The 12,213-nt window shown below is 56.0% G+C and overlaps 1 protein-coding gene across 1 annotated transcript; it reads right to left on the bottom strand.

Annotated features, from left to right (window-relative positions):
- Positions 1–9,170: 9,170 nt before the first annotated feature.
- Positions 9,171–11,954, bottom strand: GALR2 (galanin receptor 2). The gene is made up of 3 exons (XM_059828301.1): positions 11,854–11,954; positions 11,315–11,812; positions 9,171–9,951 (listed from the first exon to the last, which is right to left on the bottom strand). The coding sequence occupies exons 2-3, from the start codon at positions 11,653–11,655 to the stop codon at positions 9,171–9,173; spliced, it is 1,122 nt and encodes a 373-aa protein (XP_059684284.1). The 5' UTR covers positions 11,656–11,812; positions 11,854–11,954.
- Between the last annotated feature and the right edge of the window lie 259 nt (positions 11,955–12,213).

Raw genomic sequence — 12,213 nt, forward strand, 5'->3', positions numbered from 1 at the left:
GACATGGTGAGTGTGGTTTTTTTTTTTAAAAAAAAAAAAGCCAAAAAACCCAAGCAAACAAAAAACACCAAACAAACAAAAAAACCCTTATGGGTACAGTCCTTCTGTTAAGAGCAGGAGTCTGTAAGCTCCAGATGATGCTGCCTGCTTCCCTGATGGGTTTTGGGAGTCTCTGTTCTGTAGGATCCCAAAGGATTTTCACATTGTTACTGTTAACTCTTGTTTAGTTCAGTGATGGGGTGAAATGCTGTTTCTGTGGTATGGTGGTGCCTGGCAGGCCTGCAGTCTGGTTACATACAGGGGATTTTTTTTACCCCGAAGCTTCATGAGCTATCCCAGTAGCGGTTCTCTGTCCTGTGTGAGGCAATGGTAAAATGGGTAATGACAGGCTGGAGATATGACAGAGTTGTGAGAACCAGAAGGAGCTCCATCGTGTCCTGACTGGTTGCTACTCCCTTGACTGAAGGGATGATATGTGTGGAAGAGTTCCCATACTGATTTCTGCAGAGCACCTTCTTCCCATCTCTGCTTTTCTTTGTCTCCCATCTTAAGCCTGATGCATGTCTTCCCTACATCAGCCAAGTCCGTTCCCTTCATTTAACCTGTGGGCATCATGTGAGAAACAAGTGCTATTCTCCCGCATGCCTTGGAGCCACACTGAGAGGCTTTGCTATGGGAGCTGGACTCTGCCATCTTCACACCAAGGCCCTTCAGAGCTTTGGAGCACGTATGTTGTTTCTGTGGTCTCTGGCCAAGCACCTCCTGCTCCCACCTCACTCACTCCTGCTGCTCGCTCCACTTATGTGGTCTTCTCCATTATTTGCCCATGGTAAACACTTGAAATATAGGGTTTCCATAGAGCTAGGAGCACTCACAATAGCTGCTACTTTACAATTTGGAGCAAATCCATTATTCACCTAAGCCCATGTTTATAGGAGTGTCTGTATGCTGGTGTCTAATTAACCCAGTAGTGGAAGAGCTGTTGTGGTTGTGTTGCTGTCTGGGGCACTGTGAAGAGAGCATGGGGAGGGGGAGAGGGCAAGGCAGACCTCAGCATGAAACGGGGAGTGAGAACAGATGGCAGAAAGCTGGAGAACTGCATTTTAACCCTTCTGCTGTTGTGCATCCATCAACCCTGCCTTTTCCTTTCCTAGCAGGGGAGGCTGGTCTGTGCAGTGAGTGTCACAGCTATGAGCTGGGCTGTTTCCCTGGGGAAGTCAGAGTTGCACATCCTGGGAGGGCTCTGCCCCCGGCAGTTACGGTGCCAGTGGATAAGAGAGGCTAAGTGACAAAGGGCAGAGAGGTGATGACCCAGCTTGCCCCATGTCACATGGGAATTGGGTGTTAGAGCCTGGGTGAGAACACAGGTCCTGCTGTGGCAGACCCAGCCGCTTGCCTGGGCTGCTCCCTCCACAGACAGCTGGTTTTTGGGTAGCTCCTGGCCTTTCTAAACCCCTGACCTCCTCTTCCTCCTCAGCCTGGACCTGAGCATGGTCTGAAACACCACCTGCTCTCAGTGGTGTAGCAAATGCCTGAAAAACAGCAGGTTTGACAGGCTTGTCCAGCCCAGAGCTGGACCATCTGAAACACCACCTGCTCTCAGTGGTGTAGCAAATGCCTGAAAAACAGCAGGTTTGACAGGCTTGTCCAGCCCAGAGCTGGACCATCTGAAACACCACCTGCTCTCAGTGGTGTAGCAAATGCCTGAAAAACAGCAGGTTTGACAGGCTTGTCCAGCCCAGAGCTGGACCACTGTCTGGGTTCAAATCTTGATCACACCTGCCCAGCTGTTTTTATGTGTCTGGCCATGCAGGCTCACAGTACTGACCCGAGAGCCCTCCCCAGCAGGGACCTTCCCTCCTTCTCTCAGATCGCAAATGCTTGAGGAAATCTGAGACCTCAGTGTTAGCTGTTTTTTCCTTGGCCAGCTCCAAGAGCCTCTGAAGGCTGGCAGGCGCTGGACAGAGTGCTTTTAAGCATAAGCAAAGCACTGCTGGCTCGCATTATATGCGGTGTCGAGCCTGCTGGATACGAGTGCTGACACTCACCAGAAGGAGCTGGATTCCATCTCTCTGGATCTGTTTCTGCCACAGCAGTGGTCTGATCTGAATTTCTTTCTCCAGGAGAGTGTGTGGAATTCATTGTGCTCAAGCTGAGGCTGTAAAACATGTTTTATTGCAGCTGATCCCAGGGTGCGGAGATTCACCTGGAATGGCTGCAGGCAAAGTTGGGAAGGAAAGGGGGGAACTTTGCCTGCAGCCTTTCTGGAGCATCTGAGCTTTAGAGTGGGAGCTGGTATCCTCCCTGTGCTGATGTTCTCGTGCTAACCAGAGCCCAAAGAAAATGTATGAGAGCCCTTAGGGTCTGGGATAGGACCACAACGCATTCTCTGTAGACTTTGGGAATGCCTCTGCGTGGCTTACACTGAAAGAGGCATTTCTGGGCTTTGCTGTCAGCCCATTCCCCCAGGAAAACTGTACCAGTCTGGGGCTTGTGAGGAGCTGGTCCAGCTCAGCTCGGAGGTGGGGAGATGCAATCAGAGAATGGGATGCAAAATGTCCCACTCCCTCCTGGTCTCTCCATTACCAGCCACAGAAGTTGGCTGGGTTGTTTTCTACCCCAAGGATGCCCCACCACAGCTGGAGGAAGAAAAGGGGGGTGAGAGGCTGCTGGGGGCTGAGAACCTGCTTCAGGGGCAGCCGTGTAGTGAGGAAGAGTTTGGGGGTGGTGAGTACCTGGAGGAAGAAGTGGCTTTTGCTGCTCCTGGCTCTATGGCTCTTATGTGGGAGTCCAAGACTCTCATTTTCCCTGAGCTAAAGGGAAACTGGAGCCACCTAGTCCCTGTTTCCTAAATCCAGCCTCCCACTTGCCCTGGTTCTAACCCTTCCCCAACTGCCTGCCTCTGCCCTGCACAGGGAACGAATGTGGGGAGGCGGATGGGCTCCTGGCCCTGCCCAGCAGCTGCTGCAGCACCCAGAGCCTCCCCTTCCTTGGGGTGGGAGCTGGGGGGTGGGGGTGGGAGCTGGGGGGAGCCACTCGCCCCCTCCGGCCTGACCTCAAGTGTCCAAGTCACGTCAAACGCTGCGTGGTGCTGGGGAACGGCTCTGCATGCTCCTTGGCTTTTTATGGTAAGGAATGTCTTTTGCAACATGTTAATTAAGAGTGATCATGGCAGCCAGCACCGTCCCAGACACTCTCACCGTTGAGCACTTCACACCCCCTGCTAAGAGCTGAGTGCGGAGCCGTGAGCGATGCTTAGACTGCTGGAAGTGGGCATGGACCCGACCTGGGGCTGCCCCATGGCACTGGGACTGAGCCCCCTCTGCCTCCCCCTTTGCTTCCTTCAAGGCTCCTGTGGGGATTAATGCCCTCCCCTCGCCTCCCATTCTGCTCTGGCTGACAGTGAGTCCCCTGACACGCACGGGGACAGACTGGGGGACGTGTCTGTGATTTGCAGTGTTTTGGGGCTGCAGCCCCTTTTCTCTAGGGTTTTTTGCTGCAGTGGGCCAGGCTGGGGGGATGTGCCAGGGTTTGGGTGTGCTACCTCCTCTCATGTCTTCCTCAGCACCGACTGTTATTTTGGGGCAGCAAAAGGCGTTTGTCAAACCCCTCTGGGCTGCAGACTGGCTCTGGGTCCCTACAGCTGCCCAGGGCTGCTGCTGGTGTGGTTTGCAGCTGGGAGCTGCGTACAGCAGAGAGGAGGGTGGGAGGCTCAAAAGCCTCAGCCCTCACCCCCCCTTGGCTGCCTCATCATACTAGAGAGCAAACTGGGCAGAGTAAGTGTTTGAAAAGAAAACAAAAACACAAACCAAAACAGCTTCTTCAACTGCCCACCCCGGTGATAAATCCGCTTGCTAGAAAGCTCCCACTAACCTGAGCTTTCAACCAAGTGCCCCTCATCTCCCTGCGCACCCTTGGACTTGATGGGAGCTGAGTTTAGCCTGTTTATTTTCCACTCCCAGTTGAATCTGCTTTTATTAAACTTTAACTGGAACATGGGGACTTGCAGTGGTGTTTGTTTAAGATAAATCCTCTCAAGGGGACAGACTGGGAGCCCGTCCCTGCTCAGCTGGGAGGGTGCTCAGCAGCGGCAGGTCACGATGCTCTTGTCTTTTTCCAGCTGGGCCTGATGCATTCCATTGTTTGGGGGAAGTTGCTTCCCACCGTGGTTTTGTGCTGGCAGCAAAACCTTGTGCTTGCCCTTGAAGGGCTCATCAAGGCACAAGCGGGGCTGGAGGGTGATGGTCTCATCCTCAGACAAGCAGGGGCAGTTGCAGATAAGATGGAGAGGTGCTTTTTTTCTTTTTTCTATTTCTGTAGCATCCTGTAAATGGCGTAATGATCTAGCAGCTGGCACAGGCTTTCACTGTTGCTACCTGCAAATATCAATCGATGGGCGAGGATCCATAAGACGAAGAGGGCAGCTTGGATATGTCACACCGCAGAGACCTGTGAAAGCCTGGACCTTGCTGTCTAATAACAACTAGAGCCTTGCTGCCTCTGCGTGAGGGTGGGAGCAACCATGTGAGCCACAGTGCATGTTGGAGGGGATTCAGGGGTACTGGATGCAGGAATGCGAGGTGCAGCCCCGCAGCTAGATGCTGTGCAGAGCCAGTCCCCAGCCTGCTGTCACCCTCTGGGGTCTTGCTGCTGAACAGTGACCAGAAATGAGCTCGTGTTGGCTGTGCAGCAATGCTTTGGGCTGGGAGCTGAGTTAGGGGTGTCCTGGAATGTGTCTTCAAAGCGGTCACAGGGGTGGTTGTGCAGCCCTAGAGCAGTTACATGGCAGAGCAGGGCTCAACCTTGGGCTTGGGGGGGCTGTGGGACAGGCTGTACCTGCAGCTTTGCACAGACCGGAGCTGTGCTTCCAAACTTCTTCCTCTGCACATCGTTTTTCTGCTGTCCCCTTGAGCCATCCCCATTCCATGCCTGGACCCCGCTGAGCCCCAGCACGAGCAGCCCCGGGGAAACATCTGTCTGCAGGTGGAGGGCAGTGATGCCCTCCCCAGCTCTGCCTTACAGACCCTCGCAGGGCCTGATGCCCCAGGGAGTGGTCGTGTCTCCAGGGCACAGCTCCCTCCTCCCTGAGCTCCGTCCCTGCTTACGTTAGCACCCGCCTGGCACTCGCCAGCACAAGGGAGCGGGGCAGCAAGGAGTCACTGAAGTTGATTTTTTTGGAGGGGTTGTATTAAATGTAATTAGTGGATGTGCTGGAAGTCTCTGCAAATCATTATCCTTGTGATGCTTAAAAAAAATTGCTTGTCCTTTCTTTGCTGGCTCTTTCACATGTCCACACACGCACGTTTGTATTGATTCTGTGTATTCAACTGCAGTATCAGGGTGCTGCTTTCACATCGCTCCAGCTGAAGACAGGTCCTGACACTCTCCTTTGTGCAGCTGGCTCTGCCAAGCTTTGGTGGAGGCTTTACTTCATTATTGCTTTGCTTCCCTCTCATTTTGCCCTCTCGCCTTCCCCTCACTTGGGAAGATGCCGACAGATCATGGGGTATGGTGGTGGACACATGGCTCGTGTGCTTAGGAGGATGTCCCACAGCCTGCACACCCGCCCCTGCGATTTGCAAAACCCACCCCTTTTCCCATTGATTTTTTTATTATTATTATTATTATTTATTCCTGAACCTGTTTCTTCCAGGGCTGGACATGAGCCTTGCAGTGGGGTGAGAGCACCTGCCTGCCAGGGCTCTGCTTACAGTGCCTGTGTTACGGCAATGTTGGGGCTCCTTAAAAAGACCCAAAGCTGCAAACCGAGCAGGCGCCTGCGGCAAAGCCGAGCCGAGGCAGAGCAGCGAGCGACTATGTTGTTGCAATATGTGTGATTTTGATGAGCTGTTTTGAAGAGGTGACCCGTCCCCTTTCCTCCTCTGGCTGGTAGTCACAGTTCTAAGCTGTTAATGCTATGTTGAGCCTCCTTTCCCTTGCAATGCCAAAATACCTGGGAAACAAACTGAATTTACAAAATCCACAGTAATTTAGCACTTTTTTCCTGCTGGTTGTTGTGAGCCTGCTTTTGCCAGGGTGGGACTGCGGGAGTCAATGCCTGCACAGCCGAAGGGCTCTCAGCCAGCGTCAGAGCCACCCATCAGAGTCGTCTCCTCCTTCTTCAGCTGTTCCATGGTGGCCACACTGCTTCCAAAGGACCCAATGTTGCTGCGAGAAGTGGGTCCCCAGAGACCCAGCTTTGCTGCTCAGAGTCGTCCCCCAGCCTGGGGACAGTTTGGCACTGGACATTTGAGAGGTCGGTGGCCACGCTGTGGCACCAGCTTTTCCCACGGCCAGCTCAGGGGTGACACCAGGATTCTCCCTGGGGCTGGGCGAGGAGTCTGGGGCACAGCCAGCACCCCTCCGCCTGTCGGTGCCCCCCCATGGGTCCCCTGGGGCCAGGCGCTGTGTGCTGGGTCACGGTGAGCATCGGTAGCAAGAGTAGCAGCAGCCCCAGTACAGCCCCCGGGGGTTGCTCCTCCTCTTGGGTCCTTCCCCCCTGACACCCCAGCTCTCACCCCACGGTGAGATGAGATACGCGGGTACCAGCCCAGTTCCTTCCCCTCCTCACAGGGCTCAAAGCAAAGGCTCTGTCTTTCTGGGTGGATTTCGAGCCCCAGCACGATGCATGGATTGAGGTTTGCTGGCTGGCTTGTCCATCTGTGAGCGGGTTATTTTTATTTTCTTGTGAACGCTATAAAAAGATGAACTCAGGAGCAACTCCCATCCTTTCTGGGAAGTCAGCCCTGCGTGAAGGGGAACAACCCGGGCTTGAAAGTGAGCACTGACTCCGTGGGGCTTCCTGTGGTGCGGCCCCAGCACTGGCACCGTGATGCCCCTGCAGCATCTTGGGTTGAGAGATGCGGGTGCAGCCAGGTGTGATGGGGAAATGGGTCTGGGGGGGTGAGAAGGAGGGGAGTGGGGTTAGTGTCTCCTCTGTAATGGCATGAAGGAACAGAGGATATTGCACCCCCAGCCATGCCAGCACAGGGACCTCTGTCCTTGGGCAGTGCAGAGGTGGTGGGACAGTATCTCCATCCCCACGGCGAGGTGGTAACTGTGTCCAGGAGAGGGGGTTGAACCCCTTGCTGTGGGGTGGGATGGGTCGGAGTCAGATCCTGCGGCTCTCTGAGCAGAGGTGGATGAGGCAGGAGGAAGACAAGACTTTTAGCTGTGTTTGCATGGCTGATTTGCTCTTTTCCCTGGCTGGGAAGGGTTGAGCAGAGGAGATAAATGCAGATGTAAGTAATGAAGCTGTTTATACACTCGCTCTCTGTGACTTATGCCATGAGCAGGCCTAGACTAAATATAATGGTTATTGATATGAGGCAGTGGCCGATTTATGGCCCTCTGCATGGGGACAGGAAGATCTGGTTATAATAACACTCAGCAGGGGAAAACAAATGTTTGACAGCCAAAAGCTTCCCGGGAAGAAAGGCCAAGCGATGGGGACGGGTGGAGGGCAGTGCGGTGTGGAGGAGGGTTGCGTCACAACCCGGATCCTGGAGCAGATCCCTGGGGAGAGCGAGGGTCCTGGGTAGAAATAGCCTCCTGCAATGTGTTCCGGTCCTGGGGAGCTCTGCCGTGGGGATTCACAAGGAGGGAAATCTGTGCAGACAGACTTACACCCTCTATAATGGCAATTTATGGAGACCTGATCCTTACGGGTGCTTGGTGCTGTCGGGGTACAGAGCTGGGAATTGCAGGGATGCTCAGCACAGCTCTTCCCAGCTCCTGTGCGCTTTCAACACCTCCTCTGGCTGTGGTCTGCTGCTGGGTTTTCAAAAGAGTTAATTGATCCTATTCCAGTGATGCTCTTCTGGTACAGAAAAGAACAGGTCTTTAAATAAAGCCCTGGGCTGTTGGCGGTCGCAGGGCTCAGCAACTCGTGGAGCCTTTGCAGCATTAAGAGTGGGGTGTGTGTGAGTCATGGCAGCCTCTTGTACGTGGGTACAGCTGCGTTAAGGGGAGCACAGGGCTGTTCCTGGTGCCGCACTGGCCCCCCCTCGATGGACGTGCTTGGGCATAACCCACATCATCCACCTCCCCCACTGCCCGCAGCTCCCCTCAGGCCAGAGGGTGCCAGCACCCACCTCTCCTCGGCTGTGGGGTGTCTCAAGGGAGTGGGACACAGGATGCAGGATGGAGGGCTTTATTGCGACTTCTCCAGCTCGCCGGGGTCCCCCAGCACTCACACAGCCCCGGCTGTCTGCCATCCCACCTTGGCCATAGGAAGGCAGTGCCAGTGCTCAGCTTTGCTCTTCTCCGCAAGCACCTCGCCTGGGCTGAGATGCTGAGCCGTGCCTGAGCTGTCTGAAAACATTAAAATATTACCCTGGCGCTGACCCGCTGATGTCCCGCTCCGCTTCCCCTGGCAGTGTAACCTCTCCCACGGGGCCACAGCTGTACTCCCCCAGCAAACAGCCTCCCTCCCCGACGGTCTTCGGTGACCTCCGGATGCTCTGCAGAGCCTTGCACGTACCAAAATAGCAGGGATGAGCCATCGTCAGCAGCACGGAGCAGTGCCCCGTGCCTTCGGCAGTCCCCTACTTGGGCTATGGCGCTTGTCTCAGCTACAGATGCTGCTTCCAGCCGTGCTCCGTCTTAGGGAAACCTCCCCTGAGCCACGAGCCCCAGGGAGACGGGAAAGGCCAGCCAGCACCGGCTGCGCCAGGAAGGTTCTATGCTTCTCTCCTTGATTTTCCTACCTGAGCCGAGTTTGTGCCCATGTGGCTGTGGCCAGCTCCTGAACTGGGACACAAACAAACTAAGACTTCCCAAACGTCCCTAAAAGCACACCCCGCTGACTCCAGCCAGATGCTGCATGGGGTGGAGGGACCAGAGCTTTCAGTAGGCTTCAGGCGTAGATGCAACAGGGTGTAAGTCTGTCCGTGACAGAGTAACAGGTGATTACACATGGGAGTTGATTTGGGGGTTTGATCTCTTCTGCTCTCAGCAGGTCCTTGGTGGAAGCAAATCCTGCCCTTGGATCTTCAGTTGGTCGCTTGTCTGAGTCCGTAGCCAGCAGCATCGCTTTAACAGTTATAATATCTGGGTGCACTTGAATGAAAAAGGGTACGATTTGATGCATTTCAACCCAAAATGTAGCCCACCCCCAGGCCTGCGATGCTGCAGGAGACTGCAAAGCCATGGGGTGGGAAGAAGCTCTGCTAGGTGACGTTGAAGGTGATGAAGGAGCCATCTGCTTTCTGCTGCTGTCCCACCAGCTCTGCCTCCCCCCAGGGCTGGGCTGGGACCTTGCAGTGCAGGGAGGAGCGGCCGGGCAGGGCTTCGCTGATGTGGGTCACCTCGCTGAGCTCTGCCTCCAGCGTGCTGACGGTGTTCATCACTTGGGCCACGTGCACCTTGTTGGCTGCCTTCTTGTGCAAGAGGCAGATGAAGATTTTCTTGAAGCCCTTGCGAAAGTGTTTGGAGACCAGGGCGTAGACAATGGGGTTCACACAGGAGTTGGCGTAGGAGATGAGATGTGAGAGGATGCGGAGCACGTACGTAGCGTGATTGAGGGGGAAGTACCCAAACCAGACGCAGAGGATGACCAGGTGATGGGGCAGCCAACAGAGGCAGAACAGGACGGCTACAATGATGATCATCCTGGTGACCTTCCGCTTGGCCTTCTTGGACTCTGACATGTCTTGGAGAGGGTCCACGGACCTCCACAGGTAGTGAATCGTCCGCATGTAAGTGAGGCTCAGGATCAGCACTGGGATGACGTAGCTGAAGATGAAGGTGCAGATATCCATGACCTTGCGTTGGGAGATGTCCCAGATGGGGTGGCAGACGGTCAGGTTGGCCAGCTGGAACTCCTGGTAGTAGCTGAGGTAAGGGCCCGAGAAGATGAAGGAAAGTCCCCAGATGAAGCAGATGGCCGTGAGGGCGTTCCTGGGTGTCCTCAGCTCCCTCGAGTGCAGGGGGTACCGTATGGCCAAATACCTGCATGGGAAAGGGAGAGGGATGTGACCACAGTACTGGGGAGGGCACGGAGAGGTGCTCCAGGAGCAGATTGGAACAAGGGCAAAAGTGATGGATCTGAGCTTTCCAGGGCAATTAGTCCCACAGCTGATTCCCTGGTGCTTCTGTGTCCGAGTGGGGTGAGGAGGATCCTCTCCCCTGACCCTGTCTTGTCACCCTCCTGGCTCCCAGCAGTGCTCAGGGGGAAGACAGGGACAGTCCCTCACTTGATCATCAGTCTGTCTGGCACAAGCGATAGCAGCAGTGAGGGTGTGAAAGCAGGAGCAAGTCCCCAGGATCCCCAGACACCACGTTGCTCATGCTGGCCCAGGCAAAAGCACATCACCTGTTTTCAGCTCTGCAGTTAGCTGGGTCCTTAATTATGCCCAGGTCTAGGGGCTCATGCAAGCCCCCGCTTGCTCGACACCTCCCTTCTACCCAGCTCTGTGGGATGCAGGAGGAGAGGCAGACCCTGGGTCTGGTTTAGCTCCTGGGGGATTTGGGGGGGGGGACTGTCCCGGCAGCCAGTGCCGTGCCATGCCGCGATGGCAGGGTGCATCCGACCCTACTCTGGGGCTGCCACAGCTCTTCCCAGGGGACTTTCACGTGGTTTTTCCACATCCCACCATCTCACGGGTTTCGAGCACTGAGCAGAGCAGCACCTGGAGCTCCCTGCCTCTTGCTTGCTGTGGGTTAGTAACTCACCAGCCCTTGCAGAGCCACGGGCTGAGCTAGCATGGGGTGAAGCACAGGCAGGAGCAACAGGCTGCCTTTTACAGAGCTTCCTGGCTAAAACTCACCCTGGGCCAGGCTGGGATCCCCAGGCTGGGATCACTGGGACAAGGGGCAGCGCTGGGACAGAAATGGACTTTTTGTTAATAAAAGGGGAGGGTGAGAAAAGCAGTGTCCCAGCTCAAACATCCCAGCGCCTTCTCCCTCTCGAGGTTTGCCCGCTTTGCTGTGGGCTGCTGGGAGGGCAGGAGCTCTCTCCCCGCATCCCAGGAAGAGCCAAGGCTCCACAGGGACTGAGCTTTGCTTCTCTCTCATTTTCTATCCCTGCTTCAGCTGCCAGAGCCTGCGGATAAACCCCAGTCCTACAGCTTCAGCGTCTGAAAGCCTCCTGCAGCTGGGGACAGGGTTCCCAATCCAACCCTCTCTGCTGGACCCCATCCTCAGTGGTTGCATTTCCTTGCACACATGAAATGGGGAATGCTCCTGGATTCCCCTGGGAGGTTACAGCAATCGGGACTTGGCTCCAGGGGACTCTGTCCCCTCTCCAGCCTGGGGGGGATCCAGAGAAGGGGGAGCCTCAGGATACAGGGAGCCCCCCCATCCCCTTTCCTACCTGTCGAGGGAGACAGTGGCCAGGGTGAAGCTGCTGGCGTACATGGTGAGGTAGATGAAGAAGTGGACGGCCTTGCACATGAAGGGCCCGAACACCCAGCCCTCCAGGGTGTAGATGGTGGCTTGGAAGGGGACGCAGAAGAGGATGAAGCACAGGTCGGCCACCCCCAGGTTGAGGATGAAGAGGTTGGTGGTGTTCTTCACCTGCCCGTTGCGTAGCAGCACGGCCAGGACCAGGCAGTTGCCCACTGTGCCCACGAGGAAGATGAGGAGGTACACCAGCGGGATGATCACCGACTCAGGCTGCCAGCCCGCCTCGGAGCCTGCCGCCGAGCCGTTCATGGCCGGGAGCGCACGGGTGTGCACGGAGCGCGCAGCGGGGATGGACGGGGGAGCGTGTGCAGAGAATGCACTGGGGAGGTGCGCAGGGGGTGCACGGCGAGCGCGGCGGGGATGCACGGGAAAGGGGGGGCACAGAGAGCGCAGTGGGGGGGGTATACCAGGGATTGCACAGGAAAAGGGGTGCATGGAGGGGTCAGCGGGGATGCACGGGAAAAGGGGTGTGCGGAGAGCACACCGGGGTGCACAGCAGGGATGCAAAGGAAAAGGGGGTGCACGGAGAGTGCAGCGGGGAGTGCACCAGGGATGCACGGGAAAAGGGGTGCCCAGAGAGCGCACGGGAGATGCACAGGAAAAGGGGTGACCGGGGAGTGCACGGGAGATGCACGGGAAAAGGGGTGTGTGGAGAGCACACCGGGGTGCGCAGCAGGGATTGCAGAGGAAAAGGGGGTGCACGGAGAGGTCAGCGGGGAGTGCACCAGGGATGCACGGGAAAAGGGGTGCCCGGAGAGCGCACAGGAGATGCACGGGAAAGGGGGTGTGCGGAGAGCACACCGGAGT

This window comes from Gavia stellata, chromosome 22, assembly GCF_030936135.1.
Source record: "Gavia stellata isolate bGavSte3 chromosome 22, bGavSte3.hap2, whole genome shotgun sequence".
Classification (NCBI taxonomy): domain Eukaryota; kingdom Metazoa; phylum Chordata; class Aves; order Gaviiformes; family Gaviidae; genus Gavia; species Gavia stellata.

Bases quoted from the DNA above. Each gene is read 5' to 3' on its own strand.
- GALR2 (XM_059828301.1), bottom strand. From the start codon at position 11,655: ATGAACGGCTCGGCGGCAGGCTCCGAGGCGGGCTGGCAGCCTGAGTCG. The intron at 9,952-11,314 runs GTAGGAAAGGGG...TTTCCCATGCAG, and splicing joins GCCACTGTCTCCCTCGACAG to GTATTTGGCCATACGGTACC.